At 57.8% G+C, this 14,331-nt stretch overlaps 1 protein-coding gene across 1 annotated transcript in view; it reads right to left on the bottom strand.

Annotated features, from left to right (window-relative positions):
• Positions 1–1,216: 1,216 nt before the first annotated feature.
• The window catches only part of LOC122547825 (E3 ubiquitin ligase RNF157-like), a 53,378-nt gene continuing 40,263 nt past the window's right edge, over positions 1,217–14,331 (bottom strand). Inside the window, exons 11-14 of the mRNA XM_088000797.1 lie at positions 11,241–11,306; positions 7,235–7,292; positions 6,627–6,731; positions 1,217–1,807 (exon numbers count right to left, since the gene is read on the bottom strand). Of these exons, the coding sequence (XP_087856923.1) occupies positions 1,698–1,807; positions 6,627–6,731; positions 7,235–7,292; positions 11,241–11,306 (339 nt within the window). The 3' untranslated portion in view covers positions 1,217–1,697. The remainder of the gene's footprint in view (positions 1,808–6,626; positions 6,732–7,234; positions 7,293–11,240; positions 11,307–14,331) is intronic.

The raw sequence follows: 14,331 nt of genomic DNA on the forward strand, positions 1-14,331 counted from the left end.
GGGGGCAGGATGGGAGGAGGTGTAGTCCAGGTAGCTGTGGGAGTCGGTCGGTTTGTAGTAGATGTCCGTGTTGATTCGGTCGCCTGAGATAGAAATAGAAAGGTCGAGGAAGGGGAGGGAGGAATCTGAGACTGTCCAGGTGAATTTGAGGTCGGGGTGGAAGGTGTTGGTGAAGTGGATGAACTGTTCAACCTCCTCGTGGGAGCACGAGGCGGCGCCGATACAGTCATCGATGTAGCGGACGAAAAGGTGGGGGGTGGGGCCAGTGTAGTTGCGGAAGATGGATTGTTCCACATATCCTACGAAGAGGCAGGCATAGCTGGGGTCCATGCGGGTGCCCATGGCTACTCCTTTCGTTTGGAGGAAGTGGGAGGATTGGAAAGAGAAGTTGTTCAGGGTGAGGACCAGTTCAGTCAGTCGAAGGAGGGTGTCTGTGGAAGGGTACTGGTTGGTACGGCGGGAAAGGAAGAAGCGGAGGGCTTTGAGTCCTTCGTGATGGGGGATGGAGGTGTACAGGGACTGGATGTCCATGGTGAAAATAAGGCGTTGGGGACCGGGGAAGCGAAAATCATGGAGCAGGTGGAGGGCGTGGGTGGTGTCCCGAACGTAGGTGGGGAGTTCTTGGACTAAGGGGGACAGGACCGTGTCAAGGTATGCGGAGATGAGTTCGGTGGGGCAGGAGCAGGCTGAGACAATGGGTCGTCCGGGGCAGTCAGGTTTGTGGATTTTGGGCAGGAGGTAGAAGCGGGCGGTGCGGGGTTGTGGGACTATGAGGTTGGAGGCGGTGGATGGGAGGTCCCCTGAGGTGATGAGGTTATGGACGGTCTGGGAGATGATGGTTTGGTGGTGGGGGGTGGGGTCATGGTCAAGGGGGCAGTAGGAGGAGGTGTCTGCGAGCTGGCGTTTGGCCTCAGCGGTGTAAAGGTCGGTGCGCCAAACTCCCACTGCGATTCCCTTGCTGGTTTGGGGTATTTATCCAGTCTGACACTTGGGGCCTGGGGTATTTCCTGAAGAAGGGCTTATGCCCGAAACGTCGATTCTCCTGTTCCCTGGATGCTGCCTGACCTGCTGCACTGTTCCAGCAACACATTTTCAGCCCTGGGGCATTTACCCCGTCTGACCTTGGGGCCTGGGGTATTTACCCCGTCTGACCCCAGGCCTGGGGTATTTCCTGAGTAGATTGTTTCTGTAACAGAGTCACTGAGCAGGCACTGAATTGTTTTCTGAAATTTTAATTGTGATCTTTCTATTTTGGGAATGACAGTGATCTGGGCCAACACGAAACTGTAACAATTCACACTGACTGTAAAATATCGTCCAGTCTCAGAGGGGAGGGTCATGTGTGATTTCAAACCCTCACACATCAGCTTCACCAAACAACAGACAGAGAAACGAAGGCAGCCCTGATCAAACATGCAACAAGGCAGTGAGAGAGATGGTGAGGGGGAAGGAGTCACACAGTGATGGGAGAGACACAGGGAGTGAGGTAGTGATGGGGAGAGAGAGTGAGTGACAGGCCAGAGGTACAGGAACTTGGAGAGATGAACAGGAGGTAGGGGTAATATCTCAGTGCTATAACTGTGCTACATTTGAGGTATTGCTCTGCTACAGCTACAAAGTGCTTTGGCCTCCAAACTGCTCGACTCTGGGAGGCGTCACACTCAGGGTGGGAGTCTAGTTCATTGTTGATCCTTCATTCAGACCATCAGGGATCCGTAGACATTAGTGGGGTCCCCACAGTCCTTCAGGTCAGTATTATCTGTGAGCGCCAGAGGGTGGTGGACAGGGTCATCACTCAAAGTTGTACCTGTGAGAGACAGAGAGAGAGAAATGTCAGGGTGAGCCCACATCCCCCAGGCCCCACACCCACACCGATTATTCCAGCAACAAACTGACACCAAAGGCAGAATCACAGATCCTCACACCCGGAGCTCAGTAAAGACACGGACTGGAAAGACCATGACGTGTTTTTAACAAAGCGATAGTCAGCCTTGTATTTTGGTGTTTGCTGCCAGGAGAGGTTTTCACAATTCACCAGAACACGGCTCCCGGCGCGGTGCAGACACAGCACTGCTCCCGGCGCGGTGCAGACAGGACGCCGCTCCCGGCGCGGTGCAGACAGGACGCCGCTCCCGGCGCGGTGCAGACAGGACGCCGCTCCCGGCGCGGTGCTGAGAGAACACTGCTCCCAGCGCGGCGCTGAGAGAACACTGCTCCCAGCGCGGTGCTGAGAGAACACTGCTCCCAGCGCGGCGCTGAGAGAACACTGCTCCCAGCGCGGTGCAGACAGGACACTGCTCCCAGCGCAGTGCAGACAGAACACTGCTCCCGGCGCGGTGCAGACAGGACGCCGCTCCCGGCGCGGTGCAGACAGGACGCCGCTCCCGGCGCGGTGCAGACAGGACGCCGCTCCCGGCGCGGTGCAGACAGGACGCCGCTCCCGGCGCGGTGCAAACAGGACGCCGCTCCCGGCGCGGCGCTGACAGAACGCCGCTCCCGGCGCGGCGCTGACAGAACGCCGCTCCCGGCGCGGCGCTGACAGAACGCTGCTCCCGGCGCGGTGCTGACAGGACACTGCTCCCAGCGCGGTGCCGACAGAACACTGCTCCCAGCGCGGTGCTGACGGGACACTGCTCCCGGCGCGGTGCCAACAGAACACTGCTCCCAGCGCGGTGCCGACAGAACACTGCTCCCAGCGCGGTGCCGACAGAACACTGCTCCCAGCGCGGTGCCGACAGAACACTGCTCCCAGCGCGGTGCTGACGGGACACTGCTCCCGGCGCGGTGCCAACAGAACACTGCTCCCAGCGCGTTGCAGACAGGACACTGCTCCCAGCGCGGTGCTGACGGGACACTGCTCCCGGCGCGGTGCCAACAGAACACTGCTCCCAGCGCGGTGCCGACAGAACACTGCTCCCAGCGCGGTGCTGACGGGACACTGCTCCCGGCGCGGTGCCTACAGAACACTGCTCCCAGCGCGGTGCTGACAGAACACTGCTCCCAGCGCGGTGCTGACAGAACACTGCTCCCAGCGCGGTGCCGACAGAACACTGCTCCCAGCGCGGTGCTGACGGGACACTGCTCCCGGCGCGGTGCCAACAGAACACTGCTCCCAGCGCGGTGCTGACACAACACTGCTCCCGGCGCGGTGCTGACGGGACACTGCTCCCAGCGCGGTGCCGACAGAACACTGCTCCCAGCGCGGTGCTGACGGAACACTGCTCCCAGCGCGGTGCTGACAGGACACTGCTCCCAGCGCGGTGCTGACGGGACACTGCTCCCGGCGCGGTGCTGACAGAACACTGCTCCCGGCGCGGTGCCGACAGAACACTGCTCCCGGCGCGGTGCTGACAGAACACTGCTCCCAGCGCGGTGCCGACAGAACACTGCTCCCAGCGCGGTGCTGACAGGACACTGCTCCCAGCGCGGTGCTGACAGAACACTGCTCCCAGCGCGGTGCTGACAGAACACTGCTCCCAGCGCGGTGCTGAGAGAACACTGCTCCCAGCGCGGTGCTGAGAGAACACTGCTCCCAGCGCGGTGCTGAGAGAACACTGCTCCCAGCGCGGCGCTGAGAGAACACTGCTCCCAGCGCGGTGCTGAGAGAACACTGCTCCCAGCGCGGTGCAGACAGGACACTGCTCCCAGCGCAGTGCAGACAGAACACTGCTCCCGGCGCGGTGCAGACAGGACGCCGCTCCCGGCGCGGTGCAGACAGGACGCCGCTCCCGGCGCGGTGCAGACAGGACGCCGCTCCCGGCGCGGTGCAGACAGGACGCCGCTCCCGGCGCGGTGCAAACAGGACGCCGCTCCCGGCGCGGCGCTGACAGAACGCCGCTCCCGGCGCGGCGCTGACAGAACGCCGCTCCCGGCGCGGCGCTGACAGAACGCCGCTCCCGGCGCGGCGCTGACAGAACGCCGCTCCCGTCGCGGCGCTGACAGAACGCTGCTCCCGGCGCGGTGCTGACAGGACACTGCTCCCAGCGCGGTGCCGACAGAACACTGCTCCCAGCGCGGTGCTGACGGGACACTGCTCCCGGCGCGGTGCCAACAGAACACTGCTCCCAGCGCGGTGCCGACAGAACACTGCTCCCAGCGCGGTGCCGACAGAACACTGCTCCCAGCGCGGTGCCGACAGAACACTGCTCCCAGCGCGGTGCTGACGGGACACTGCTCCCGGCGCGGTGCCAACAGAACACTGCTCCCAGCGCGTTGCAGACAGGACACTGCTCCCAGCGCGGTGCTGACGGGACACTGCTCCCGGCGCGGTGCCAACAGAACACTGCTCCCAGCGCGGTGCCGACAGAACACTGCTCCCAGCGCGGTGCTGACGGGACACTGCTCCCGGCGCGGTGCCTACAGAACACTGCTCCCAGCGCGGTGCTGACAGAACACTGCTCCCAGCGCGGTGCTGACAGAACACTGCTCCCAGCGCGGTGCCGACAGAACACTGCTCCCAGCGCGGTGCTGACGGGACACTGCTCCCGGCGCGGTGCCAACAGAACACTGCTCCCAGCGCGGTGCTGACACAACACTGCTCCCGGCGCGGTGCTGACGGGACACTGCTCCCAGCGCGGTGCCGACAGAACACTGCTCCCAGCGCGGTGCTGACAGAACACTGCTCCCAGCGCGGTGCTGACAGGACACTGCTCCCAGCGCGGTGCTGACGGGACACTGCTCCCGGCGCGGTGCTGACAGAACACTGCTCCCGGCGCGGTGCCGACAGAACACTGCTCCCGGCGCGGTGCTGACAGAACACTGCTCCCAGCGCGGTGCCGACAGAACACTGCTCCCAGCGCGGTGCTGACAGGACACTGCTCCCAGCGCGGTGCTGACAGAACACTGCTCCCAGCGCGGTGCTGACAGAACACTGCTCCCGGCGCGGTGCTGACAGAACACTGCTCCCAGCGCGGTGCTGACAGAACACTGCTCCCAGCGCGGTGCTGACAGAACACTGCTCCCAGCGCGGTGCTGACAGAACACTGCTCCCGGCGCGGTGCTGACAGAACACTGCTCCCAGCGCGGTGCTGACAGAACACTGCTCCCGGCGCGGTGCTGACAGAACACTGCTCCCAGCGCGGTGCCGACAGAACACTGCTCCCGGCGCGGTGCTGACAGAACACTGCTCCCAGCGCGGTGCTGACAGGACACTGCTCCCGGCGCGGTGCCGACAGGACACTGCTCCCGGCGCGGTGCAGACAGGACACTGCTCCCGGCGCGGTGCCGACAGGACACTGCTCCCGGCGCGGTGCAGACAGGACACTGCTCCCGGCGCGGTGCAGACAGGACACTGCTCCCGGCGCGGTGCCGACAGAACACTGCTCCCAGCGCGGTGCCGACAGAACACTGCTCCCAGCGCGGTGCTGACAGGACACTGCTCCCAGCGCGGTGCTGACAGGACACTGCTCCCAGCGCGGTGCTGACAGGACACTGCTCCCAGCGCGGTGCTGACAGGACACTGCTCCCAGCGCGGTGCTGACAGGACACTGCTCCCAGCGCGGTGCTGACAGGACACTGCTCCCGGCGCGGTGCTGACAGGACACTGCTCCCGGCGCGGTGCTGACAGGACACTGCTCCCAGCGCGGTGCTGACGGGACACTGCTCCCAGCGCGGTGCTGACGGGACACTGCTCCCGGCGCGGTGCTGACGGGACACTGCTCCCAGCGCGGTGCTGACGGGACACTGCTCCCGGCGCGGTGCCGACAGAACATTGCTCCCAGCGCGGTGCTGACAGGACACTGCTCCCAGCGCGGTGCAGATGTAGCATAATGCAGTGGAACAGCTCTCTCTTTCTCCAGGACTGGTTGCATTGCCAATGATTCAGGACCCATCTCTCCCACAACGATATTTCCAACACAAGTTTCCGTCTCTAACCTTCGGTATAATTCTGGCAAGTATTACCTCTATGGGCCTGCTGCTCATGATCTCTCAGCCCTGCTCCTCCACCCTTTCCCAGTGTCTGGATTGTAGTCCTTTGCCCGTGTGCCCTTTTCTAACCGTGCATTTGGAAAAATCCTCTCTGTCACATCCATGTTGTCATCAGGAAGGAGAAAGTAAGGACTGCAGATGCTGGAGATTAGAGTCAATTGTGGTGCTGGAGAAGCACAGCAGGTCAGGCCGCATCCCAGGGGCAGGAGAATCGATGTTTCGTCGATTCTCCTGCTTTTCAGAAGCTGCCTGACCTTCTGTGCTTCTCCAGTACCACACTTGGAAGTGCAGCCTGTCATCAGTTCACAAGTTAACTTAGCTTCCTCTGACATTAATTAATGTAATTAAAAACCAAACACTTGCAGCTGATTGACAGATAACTGCCCTTTCCAGTCAATCACCACTTTTTCAAACCAATCAAACTGGCTGTGAACAATTCCTGATCAGAGGCCAATCGCTCACTCTCAGGTTCAGACATTATTATACATGTCTGGAGCAGGTGGGACTTGCACCCGGGTCTCCTGAGCCAGGTGAAGGAACACTACCACTTGAATAATTTGATCTTATTCCTGAGCTAGGAAAATATCTTTTCAAAAGGAAGCTGGAAGTGGTGAGTGTCCCACGTGAACAGACTGGGCTCACGTGTTGTTGAGGTGACGTTTCTCTGAGTGGGATTTATAGAGCAGAGTCTCACTCACCAGGAACAGCATCCTCTGGACAGGGCTCATTATCCAAACGCATCGGCCTGGGCTGCTCGTTGTTATTCTCACACACTCGAGGTGTTACAGCTGCTACCCACCATCCTATAACAGGGGCACAACAAGATCATGAACCCTCCTTACAAGCAACAATCAATCAGTCACACAGCACATAAGAGGCCGTTTGACCCATCGTGTCTGTTCCACCAAGAATACACTCAGTCTGCATTTGTCCCACGTTCTGGCACTGGGCCCATAACCTTGACTGTTTGATTTTTCAACTTCTCACCCAATGCTTTTTAAAGGTTGTGAGGTTTTCCTGCTCAACTCCGCTCCCAGGCAGTGCATTCCAGACCCCCACCAGCCTTGGGATGGGAGGGTTGTTCCTCAAATTCCCTCTAAACTCCGGCCTTTCACTTTCAAATTATACCCCCTTGTTACTGACCCTTCAACTGAGGGCAACAGCTGTGCTCTCCTCACCCTGTACATGCCCCTCAATCTTACACACCAGGGGGTGGGGTTGGAGAGGAGTTGGGGACAGGGGGCTGTGAGGGAGGGGGTAATGTTTTATTCCATTGATGAAGGGGGGCAGGGTGAGGGGTATTTACCTTCAGTTTCCAGCTCTCCTTCTGTCGATGCAGACACCTCCTCAATGACCGCGTTACCCTGTAAACACAGACAGACAGTGAGAGCACTGACCCAACAACCCCCATCCCCATCGCCCCGACCCCAACTCATCGCCCTGACCCCAACTTATCGCCCCTCACCCCAACCAATCACCTCCGACCCCAACCCATCACCCCCGACCCCAACCCATCACCCCCGACCCCAACCCATCACCTCCGACCCCAACTCATCACCCCCGTACCCATCCCCATCGTCCCGAACCATCCCCATCACCCCAACCCCAACTCATCGCCCCTGACCCCAACCCATCACCCCTGACCCCAACCCATTGCCCCTGACCCCAACCCATCACCCCCGACCCCAACTCATCACCCCCGAAACCAACCAATCACCCCCAAATCCCAACCCATCACCCCTGACCTCAACCTATCACCTCCGACCCCAACTCATCACCCCCGTACCCATCCCCATCGTCCCGAACCATCCCCATTACCCCAACCCCAACTCATCGCCCCTGACCCCAACCCATCACCCCTGACCCCAACCCATCACCTCCGACCCCAACTCATCACCCCCGTACCCATCCCCATCGTCCCGAACCATCCCCATCACCCCAACCCCAACTCATCGCCCCTGACCCCAACCCATCACCCCTGACCCCAACCCATCACCCCTGACCCCAACCCATCACCTCCGACCCCAACTCATCACCCCCGTACCCATCCCCATCGTCCCGAACCATCCCCATCACCCCAACCCCAACTCATCGCCCCTGACCCCAACCCATCACCCCTGACCCCAACCCATTGCCCCTGACCCCAACCCATCACCCCAACCCCAACTCATCGCCCCTGACCCCAACCCATCACCCCCAACCCCAACTCATCACCCCCGTACCCATCCCCATCGTCCCGAACCATCCCCATCACCCCAACCCCAACCCATCACCTCCGACCCCAACCCATCACCCCCGACCCCAACCCATCACCCCTGACCCCAACCCATCACCCCCGACCCCAACCCATCACCCCCGACCCCAACCCATCACCCCCGACCCCAACCCATCACCCCGACCCCAACCCATCACCCCTGACCCCAACCCATCACCCCTGACCCCAACCCATTGCCCCTGACCCCAACCCATCACCCCCAACCCCAACTCATCACCCCCGAAACCAACCAATCACCCCCAAATCCCAACCCATCACCCCTGACCTCAACCTATCAGCGGTGAGCCTGACCTCAGTGGTGGGCAAGTTGTTGGAGGGAATCCTGAGGGACGGGATGTACATGTATTTGGAAAGGCAAGGACTGATTCGGGATAGTCAATATGGCTTTGTGCGTGGGAAATCATGTCTCACAAACTTGACTGAGTTTTCTGACGAAGTAACAAAGAAGATTGCTGAGGGCAGAGCAGTAGATGTGATCTATATGGACTTCAGTAAGGCGTTCGACAAGATTCCCCATGGGAGACTGATTGGCAAGGTTAGATCTCATGGAATACAGGGAGAACTAGCCATTTGGATACAGAACTGGCTCAAAGGTAGAAGACAGAGGGTGGTGGTGGAGGGTTGTTTTTCAGACTGGAGGCCTGTGACCAATGGAGTGCCACAAGGATCGGTGCTGGGTCCTCTACTTTTTGTCATTTACACAAATGATTTGGATGCGAGCATAAGAGGTACAGTTAGTAAGTTTGCAGATGACACCAAAATTGGAGGTGTAGTGGACAGCGAAGAGGGTTACCTCAGATTACAACAGGATCTTGACCTGATGAGCCAATGGGCTGAGAAGTGGCAGATGGAGTTTAATTCAGATAAATGTGAGGTTCTGCATTTTGGGAAAGCAAATCTTAGCAGGACTTATACACTTAATGGTAAGGTCCGAGGGTGTGTTGCTGAACAAAGAGACCTTGGAGTACAGATTCATAGCTCCTTGAAAGTGGAGTCGCAGGTAGATAGGATAGTGAAGAAGGTGTTTGGTATGCTTTCCTTTATTGGTCAGAGTATTGAGTGTAGGAGTTGGGAGGTCATGTCGTGGCTGTACAGCCACTGTTGGAATATCACGTGCAATTCTGGTCTCCTTCCTATCGGAAAGATGTTGTGAAACTTGAAAGGGTTCAGAAAAGATTTACAAGGATGTTGCCAGGGTTGGAGGATCTGAGCTATAGGGAGAGGCTGAACAGGCTGGGGCTGCTTTTCCTGGAGCATCGGAGGCTGAGGGGTGACCTTATAGAGGTTTACAAAATTATGAGGAGCATGGATAGGATAAATAGACAAAGTCTTTTCCCTGGGGTCGGGGAGTCCAGAACTAGAGGGCATAGGTTTAGGGTGAGAGGGGAAAGATATAAAAGAGACCTAAGGGGCAACTTTTTCACACAGAGGATGGTACGTGTATGGAATGAGCTGCCAGAGGATGTGGTGGAGGCTGGTACAATTGCAACATTTAAAAGCATCTGGATGGGTATATGAATAGGAAGGTTTTGGAGGGATATGGGCCGGGTGCTGGCAGGTGGGACTAGATTGGGTTGGGATATCTGGTCGGCATGGACGGGTTGGACCGAAGGGTCTGTTTCCGTGCTGTACATCTCGAAGACTCTATCACCCTTGACCCCAAACCATCACCCCCGACCCCAACCCATCACCCCGACCCCAACTCATCACCCCGACCCCAACCCATCACCCCGACCCCAACCCATCACCCCGACCCCAACTCATCACCCCGACCCCAACCCATCACCCCGACCCCAACCCATCACCCCGACCCCAACCCATCACCCCGACCCCAACCCATCACCCCGACCCTGCCCCTGACCCAACAAACCCCCATCCCCATCACCCCGACCCCACCCCATCACGCTGACCCAACCCCAACCCATCACCCTTGACCCTGACCCATCACCCCCAACCCCAACCAATCACGCTGACCCAACCCCAACCCATCACGCTGACACCACCCCATCACCCAGGATCCCAACCGACCCCAACCCTTCACCTCTGACCGTAACTCATCACCCTCGACCCCAAACCATCAGCCCTGACCCCAACCCATCACCCCCAATCCCAACCCATCATTCCGACCCCATCACCCCTGACCGTAACCCATCACCCCCGACCCCAACCCATCACCCCTGACCCCAACCCATCACCCCGACCCCAACCCATCATCCTGACACCAACCCCATCACCCCTGACCCCAACGCATCACCCCTGACCCCTTCCCCATCACCCCTGACCCAAATCATCATCCCTGACCCCACCCCATCACCCCTGACCCTAATCCTGACCCAATAAACCTCATCACCACCCTCGACCCCACGACATCATCCCTGACCCTTACCTAATAAACCTCCATCCCATTACCCCTGACCCTACGTGATTGCTGCTGACCCTAACCCTGACCCCATGCCATCATCCTAACCCCGTTCCTGACCGAAACACCAACCCCCCACCCCACCCCAATCCAACAATCCCAGGTTAGATTCACCAGAAAGCTGCTGGGACTTAATGAGTTTAATTCTGTGCAGAGATGAAACAATCTGGGATTGGATCTCTGGAATTCAGAAGAGTAAGGGGTGATTTCATTGAAACTTTCAATGTTTTAAGTGATACAGAAATAGGGAATAATGAAACTATTTCGGTTACTTGGAGAGTCTAGAATGAGGGGGCAGAGTTTAAAAATGGGAGCCAGGTCTCTTGAGGAATGAACACTGGAAATATCTTTAGACACAAAGGGTGACAGATGTTTGAAATTCTCTTCTGCAAACGGTAATTAATTCTGAATAATGTTCATTTAATCTGAAATTGAGAGATTACAGTGAAGCAAGGATAAGGAGGAATATGGAGCAAAGGCAGAAGATATGGGGGTAGGTCACAAATCAGTCATGGTAGATGGAGTGGGCTGAAAGGCCTCCTCTCGTTGTAACATTGTGATTCCAACATGTCCCGAACTCCTGTTGCAGCCCAGTTCCAAAAGGCCCATTCCCCTTACCTCAGCGTCCTGATCTCGATGGTGGGGCATGTCACACCGAGCCTCTGCAGCTACATCTGTTGGGGTCTGTAATGTGAACAAGTGGAGACCATAACTGACGGCACATGGACAGCAGCGCTTAAAGAAGGCAGCTCATCACCAACTGCTCAAGGGGAAACCAGCGATGGGCAAAGCTCATCAACAAACTGAGACCAACCTGATCTACGAAGTGATCTCCCCCAGGTCAGCCGGAGCATCCGATGAGTGTAGCTGTGGATGTTTTAGCTGATTTGCCCATTGTGTCTCCAGGTGCGTCAGCTCAGCCGCTCCCAGGGGGATTACATTAGATTAGATTACTCACAGTGTGGAAACAGGCCCTTCGGCCCAACAAGTCCACACCGACCCGCCGAAACGCAAGCACCCATACATTTTACCCCTTCATGTAACACTACGGGCAAATTAGCATGACCAATTCACCCTGACCTGCACACCTTTGGACTGTGGGAGGAAACCGGAGCACCCGGAGGAAACCCACACAGACACGGGAAGAATGTGCAAACTCCACACAGACAGTCGCCTGAGGCGGGAATTGAACCTGGGTCTCTGGCGCTGTGAGACAGAAGTGCTATCCACGGTGCCACCGAGCCACCCACAAACACAACCCCCATCCCATTGCCCCTGACCATACGTGGGATCCGGAGCACAAACAAACAGAACGTGGGGGAATCAAAAACTGTGGGGCTGGAAAAGCACAGCAGGTCAGCCAACAGCGGAGGAGCAGGAGAATCGACACTTCAAGCATAAGGTCTTCATCAGGAGGAGCCGATGAAGGGTATATGCACAAAACATTGACTCTCCTGCTCCTCACATGCTACCTGACCAGCTGTGCTGTTCCAGCCCCACAATTTTGGATTCCGATCTCCAGCATCTGCAGTCCTCACTTTCTCCCAACACTCATCAACATAATCGAATCACACCCACACCCACACAGTCCCACACTGACACACACCCTCCCAAACACAGTCCCACACTGACACACACCCTCTCACAGTCCCACACTGACACGCACCCTCCCAAACACAGTCCCACACTGACACACACCCTCCCAAACACAGTCCCACACTGACACACACCCTCTCACAGTCCCACACTGACACGCACCCTCCCAAACACAGTCCCACACTGACACACACCCTCCCACAGTCCCACACTGACACACACCCTCCCTAACACAGTCCCTCACTGACACACACCCTCAAACAGTCCAACACTGAAACACACCCTCCCTAACACAGTCCCACACTGACACACACCCTCCAACAGTCACGCACTGAAACACACCCTCCCAAACACAGTCCCTCACTGACATACACCCTCCCACAGTCACACACTGCCAGACTCCATCCCACAGTCCCACACTGACACACATCCTCCCACAGTCCCACACTGACACACACCCTCCCAAACACCCACACAGTCCCACAATGACACCCACCCTCCCAAACACAGTCCCACACTGATACACACCTTCCCACAGTTCCACATTGACACATACCCTCCCAAACACAGTCCCACACTGACACACACCCTCCCACAGTCCCACACTGACACACACCCTCCCACAATCCCACACTGAGACACACCCTCCCAAACAGTCCCACACTGACACACACCCTCCCACAGTCCCACACTGACACACACCCTCCCAAACAGTCCCACACTGACACGCACCCTCCCAAACACAGTCCCACACTGACACGCACCCTCCCAAACACAGTCCCACACTGACACACACCCTCCCAAACACAGTCCCACACTGACACACAGCCTCCCAAACACAGTCGCACACCGCCAGACACCATCCCACAGTCCCACATTGACACACAACCTCCCACAGTCCCACACTGACACACACCGTCCCAAATACAGTCCCACTCTGACACACACCCTCCCAAACACAGTCCCACACTGACACACACCCTCCCAAACACCCACACAGTCCCACAATGACACACACCCTCCCACAGTTCCACACTGACACACACTCTCCCAAACACAGTCCGACACTGACAGACAACCTTCCACAGTCCCACACTGACACATACCCTCCCAAACACAGTCCCACACTGACACACACCCTCCCAAACACAGTCCCACACTGACACACACCTTCCCACAGTCCCACACTCTCACACCGTCCCACAGTCCCACACTGACACACACCCTCCCTAACACACTCCCACAGTGACACACACCCTCCCACAGTCCCACAGTGACACACACCCTCTCAAACACAGTTCCACACTGACATACACCCTCCCACAGTGACACACACCATCCCAAACACATTCCCATACTGATACACATCCTCCCACAGTCCCACACTGACACACACCCTCCAAAACACAGTCCCACACTGACACACACCTTCCCACAATCCCACACTCACACACTGTCCCACACTGACACACACCCTCCCAAACACAGTCCCACAGTGATACACACCCTCCCACAGTCCCACACTGACACACACCCTCCCAAACTAGGTCCCACAGTGACACACACCGTCCACAGTGACACACACCCTCCCAAACACAGTCCCACACTGATACACACCCTCCAACAGTCCCACACTGAAACACACCCTCCCAAACACATTCCCTCACTGACACACACCCTCCCACAGTCCCACACTGCCAGACTCCATCCCACAGTCCCACACTGCCAGACACCATCCCACAGTCCCATACTGATACACACCCTCCAAAACACAGTCCCACACTGATATACACCCTCCCAAACACCCACACAGTCCCACACTGACACACACCCTCCCAAACACCCACACAGTCCCACACTGACACACACCCTTCCAAACACCCACACAGTCCCACACTGATATACACCCACCCACAGTCCCACACTGACACACACCCTCCAAAAACACAGTCCCACACTGACACACACCCTCTCACAGTCCCACACTGACACGCACCCTCCCACACTGACACATACCCTCCCAAACACAGCCCCACACTGACACACACAGTCCCACACTGACACACACCCTCCCAAACACAGTCCCACACTGACACACACCCTCCCAGTCCCA

Source organism: Chiloscyllium plagiosum, unplaced genomic scaffold (genome assembly GCF_037043375.1).
Source record: "Chiloscyllium plagiosum isolate Xiang-an unplaced genomic scaffold, Cpla_swu_hap1 HiC_scaffold_25, whole genome shotgun sequence".
Taxonomy (NCBI): domain Eukaryota; kingdom Metazoa; phylum Chordata; class Chondrichthyes; order Orectolobiformes; family Hemiscylliidae; genus Chiloscyllium; species Chiloscyllium plagiosum.